This window comes from Saprolegnia diclina (genome assembly GCF_000281045.1).
Source record: "Saprolegnia diclina VS20 unplaced genomic scaffold supercont1.44, whole genome shotgun sequence".
In the NCBI taxonomy this organism is placed as follows: Eukaryota; Oomycota; class Saprolegniomycetes; order Saprolegniales; family Saprolegniaceae; genus Saprolegnia; species Saprolegnia diclina.
In genome coordinates this window covers 143,227-147,679 of record NW_008246111.1, presented here as the reverse complement: position 1 = coordinate 147,679, position 4,453 = coordinate 143,227, and the positions used below count along the sequence as shown (strand labels likewise).

At 53.5% G+C, this 4,453-nt stretch overlaps 2 protein-coding genes across 3 annotated transcripts; one reads left to right on the top strand and one right to left on the bottom strand.

The window, feature by feature from the left end:
* Positions 1–904: 904 nt before the first annotated feature.
* SDRG_11788 (hypothetical protein) lies at positions 905–1,677 on the bottom strand (the record flags this gene model as incomplete). The annotated part of the gene is made up of 6 exons (XM_008617842.1): positions 905–982; positions 1,044–1,142; positions 1,208–1,306; positions 1,372–1,470; positions 1,525–1,614; positions 1,669–1,677. 6 exons carry the CDS (start codon positions 1,675–1,677, stop codon positions 905–907), a joined length of 474 nt encoding a protein of 157 aa, XP_008616064.1.
* Positions 1,678–2,154: 477 nt separating this feature from the next.
* SDRG_11787 lies at positions 2,155–4,304 on the top strand. 2 transcript variants are annotated; one of them, XM_008617841.1, is made up of 16 exons: positions 2,155–2,178; positions 2,227–2,316; positions 2,364–2,450; positions 2,499–2,597; positions 2,643–2,741; positions 2,807–2,893; positions 2,942–2,974; positions 3,031–3,126; positions 3,175–3,303; positions 3,356–3,463; positions 3,515–3,613; positions 3,657–3,740; positions 3,795–3,890; positions 3,940–4,037; positions 4,089–4,181; positions 4,230–4,304. In XM_008617841.1, the coding sequence occupies exons 1-15, from the start codon at positions 2,173–2,175 to the stop codon at positions 4,096–4,098; spliced, it is 1,221 nt and encodes a 406-aa protein (XP_008616063.1). In that variant the 5' UTR covers positions 2,155–2,172; the 3' UTR covers positions 4,099–4,181; positions 4,230–4,304. The 2 variants fall into 2 exon arrangements, with proteins under 2 accessions (XP_008616063.1, XP_008616062.1); XM_008617840.1 differs by having other exon boundaries at positions 2,155–2,316.
* Positions 4,305–4,453: the final 149 nt, after the last annotated feature.

The window sequence follows — 4,453 nt, the reverse complement described above, 5'->3', positions numbered from 1 at the left end:
AAGGCGAAAACTGCTTGGCTCTGGGCACGTCACGAGTACCTCTGACGGCAGAATGATGATCGCCAGCTGTTGACGCGACATACGATTTCTAATGCAAAGCCGTTGTGTTTCCTGGGGCGAAAAATGAGATCAAGGTCGGTTGCAACGAAATGGAGCTCGACGAACCTTACAATTCGCACAGTTTGACTGTCCTACTCGTCTTCAGCATCGTTGCCGACACGAACAACGCGCTGCGCTTGACTCGATCGAAATAGTGATACGCGACAGGTGCAACAGTGTCTCTCGCGCGTGCTGCACAAAACCTGAGCACGAGTCTGTGGTAACAAGAGCTGTGCTGCTGCGTTTCTGTCAATAGAACCGGTACTAGTATTAAGAGCTGGAACTCATGACTGGAGCTAGCTGGTAACTACTCTACTCACATTGCAACATCGGTGCGTCGCCGAGAAGCACTCTCGCAGAACTTCGCGCGCTTCATGTAGAGCGCCTTGCTTGCTGTTTTTGGTCTGCCAAAGTCGCACCATTGGGTGCCATTCGGTTCAATGAACCGGTTTACGAAACCGTGGGCGAGAGGTGTTGTCGACGCATTTTTGCGTCCAGTCTCGTTTCCACGAGCTTGGCCGACAATGACACTCTGTATTGTCAACGATCAAGAAGAAATGCTTTTTGTTAACCCTTGACAGACATTGTATTGCGAGCATTTGCTCGCTCGGGTTGCCATACGATTAACGTTAGTCAATCTCGTGCTTGTACCATATGCTGAGTACATTCTGTCGCTGTACGACTCGTGGGCTCGTCAAGCGCCACTGTCGACGCGATTTCTTTTCGCCGCTTTTGAAATAGAAAGGATGGGAGGCCACATTCTATGACGCACGAATGACGTTGACGCAAAACCGCTGCACGCAGCTCAGGTGGGGCAGGTGACATCCGCGTTGATACGCAGCAGTTCCACATCCAGCGCCGTGGTTTTGTTCAGCATGCCTCTCTCCACGTCCCGAAGTTTTGTATCTCTCATAGCGCATTATGCGAAGAGACGATGAACGTACAATGTCTCTGGCGTCGACGTTGGCGCCCTTCTCGAGCAAAGAGCGGACGACCTCCAACTTGCCCCTGAAAGCAGCAAAGTGCAATGGCGTTTTATCATCCTACGCCAATAGTCATATGAATACGCACGGTACATGAGGGATATCAACGCAAAGCACAAACGTACCTTGTCCGGAGCTTCAATATCGGCGCCCTTCTCGAGCAAAGAGCGGACGACCTCCAACTTGCCCCTGAAAGCAGCAAAGTGCAAAGGCGTTTTATCATTCTACGCCAATAGTCATATGAATACATACGGTACATGAGGGATATCAACGCAAAGCTCAAACGTACCTTGTCCGGAGCTTCAATATCGGCGCCCTTCTCGAGCAAAAAGCGGACAATCTTCAGTCGACCATTTCCAGCAGCCAAGTGCAATGGCGTCTGACCACTCTACGCCAATATACATCAATCACGATGGACAATCGACGTCGAGGTGCCACGTACACGGTTCATGCAGGTCATGTTGACCACCTGCTTGAGATAGAATCGGACGTTGGCCACGTTGCCCTCTTCTGCAGCCTTGAGAAGCGCTTCCTACATGGCTCCTTAAGCCTATAGCGATATACGCCAGGCTCGGCCCTGTACTACCCCGTCCATTGTCGTTCACGTCACTTGACAAACTGGCGCTTCTCGTTTTGTCAACCCACAACGCCACGACATGGTTTATCCGGATGACACGCAACGCCCGATCGCACTCGTCCTTCATCCGACGCGACGCCAACGAGGGTGCTTGATACGATCCTCGGGTTCGCTATCGAGTTCCCCTTCTTGATTGGACCAACACGCACCTGCCGAGACGAGTCGCGCGACTCGATGCGAGCAAATCAGCGGCCAACAATATGTGACATGCACCTTTCTCGTAGTATCGTTCTCGTGGGCGCTAATACCGTGCAGCAACGGCGCTCATAACGTTAGCATCCTTGTTGTTTTGACCACTACAATGAGACAAGTTGTCATGCGATATACGATTCTCTTGTCGCGACGACAACTGCGCGACGCAGTCTCGATACGCCTATTCGATTTGAGCCAATCACCGTGCAGGAAAAAAGGCAAAGTCAATTTTCGACTTTGCGAGGCGTGTCAACGGCGACGATGGAGGTACGCGCAAGCGTCATGAAGGATGCCCACGAGGTTGCGACCGTGCAGGCAGCGGCTGGCACTGCTCCAGAAGCAGGCACCGTGGCTGGCGGTATCGCCGACCTCAAAAATGGTGTCAGCACTACCTACACCGACGACGTAAGCGCGCCACGATCGTCAGGTTCTAAAAGTCTCTGGCCTGCTAGGATTTGCATTTTGCTGCATCCGCTGGTCAGTTGCAAGTCGTCGCTCGGTTGCTTGCACAGGGCGCCGCCATCGACGCCACAAGCTACGTACGTGTGTGGGTATCTCGCGCATCGGGTGCACGTATATCGGCGTAGAACGAGTGGACACCATTGCACTACGCTGTTTACGATGGTCAATTGGACGTAGTCCGCTTCTTGCTTGAGAAGGGCGCGACCGTCGACGCGCTGGACCAAGTACCGTGTTGGCATTTGTCGAGGTTTCTATGTGTCGATGTGTAGTATGGTCGAACGCCATGTTTCTTTGCTGCTGCCGGAGGCCACGTGGAGATCACCCGCCTCTTGCTCGCCAAGGGCGCGGCCATCGACGTCTACGACAACGTACGTCCCGTCATTCTCCTGGCGCAACGAGAAATATGAGCAGCGCGGTGTATGGTCCATTGTAGTTTGGCAAATCGCCCCTTCTGATCGCAGAAAAGAAAGGACATGTTAGCGTCGTCCAGCTCTTGCGAGACTCGCTTTCCAAGCCTATGGTAGCTCGTTCTGTGATGCCACTCCGGTCGTATTATCGTCTGGCGTAGCAAGAAGCCATCAACCCCAGCGCCCGCGATAACGTACGCGCATTGCGCTCGTCGATCGAGTCGTGAGACAACGCTTGCAACTGCTCTAGCACGCTATGGCCGTGTTGCAGAGGGCTCTCGAGGCACACGACTTGCCGCTGCTCCGATCGACTCTGAACAACCTTGAGATTGCCAGCCAGGATGGAGTACACGCCTTTGCAGTATCCTCTCTTTCCACAGTAGCAATGTGTTAGACAACGCGAGCACTTATGCAACACTCTGACGCGGTCAAGACCGTCTTCCTTCAAGCGGCCGCGACCAACGACACGAGTGTTGTGGAGCGTCTTCTCTCTCTTGGCGCCAGCCCAACGCTAGCAAACGAGGTTTGCACTTTGAATGTTCCTTGGCTGGTTGCCAAAACCGACTTTGCTCTAGCATGGAGAGACTGCGCTGCACCTCGCGGCTGGCAGCGGCCACGTCGCCATCGTCACGTCTCTGCTCAAGGTGGCAAAGGACGAGACGTATGTCAACGCGATCAACCACGTACGCACGCTGCACTCTATTTTCTCAGTATGTGAGTCGATCTTCGACTAGATAGGTCACACACCCTTGCACGTTGCGGCCGCCAAGGGGCATGCGAGCGTTGTCGAGTCTCTTTTGGGCGCCAACGCCAACGTCTTTGCGATGACTACGGTACTTACTAATCACAAAGTAAGCTCGACATGTCTGTCTCTAGTCGGGCGAGACGCCATTGATGCTAGCAACGAACGATCGCGTCCGCGCCATTCTCAATCGTGTTGAAGCCAAAGCCAACGCGCAGGTACGACCTCCTGCCTCCTGTCGACTTGAAGCTGACGCAAGTCAAATCACTTAGCGTGGTGCCGAGCTCGTTGACGCCGTGTGCAAGCGAGACTACCGCCAGACAGTAGTGCTTTTGGCAAGCGGCGTGAGCCCCAACGCCATGAACGAGGTGAGGAGACGACTTGTCATCCGAGAACTGAAGGAATGGCTATAGGAAGGCGACTCGCTCCTGCATCTCGCTGTGCAACGCGACGACCACAAGGCTCTGGACGCTCTTTTGCGTGCGCCAGATATCAAGATGGACGTCTGCAACTCGGTAACCCGCACCAGCGATCGAAAGCACCAACGACAACTTTATATTTCATAGGCGGGTGTGACACCGGTGATTCTCGCCATCCAAAGAGGCCATCGACGTATGGCGACGATGCTTCAGGCGGCTGCGCACAGTGCGATTCCTGAAGTCCGTGTCGTCTGGCTGGATGAATTTTCAGACTAATGACGTCGTTAGGTGTCAGAGACGGAGATTGAGATGGACATTTCTAGTCCATTGGGCGCCGGTGGCTACGGGGCCGTGTACAAGGGCATCTACAACGACCGATCCGTCGCCGTCAAGACGGCTGCCAACGCATCGTCTGCCCAAGCATTGGTTTACGAGATGAAGACTATGCAGCTGTATGTCTTTTCTATTTTCTTATTTTCTTATTTCCTCATCATTGATGGATTTAGGTGCAA

Bases quoted from the DNA above. Each gene is read 5' to 3' on its own strand.
- SDRG_11787 (XM_008617840.1), top strand. From the start codon at position 2,173: ATGGAGGTACGCGCAAGCGTCATGAAGGATGCCCACGAGGTTGCGACC. The intron at 2,451-2,498 runs GTACGTGTGTGG...ATATCGGCGTAG, and splicing joins CCATCGACGCCACAAGCTAC to AACGAGTGGACACCATTGCA. The intron at 3,464-3,514 runs GTACGCACGCTG...ATCTTCGACTAG, and splicing joins ATGTCAACGCGATCAACCAC to ATAGGTCACACACCCTTGCA.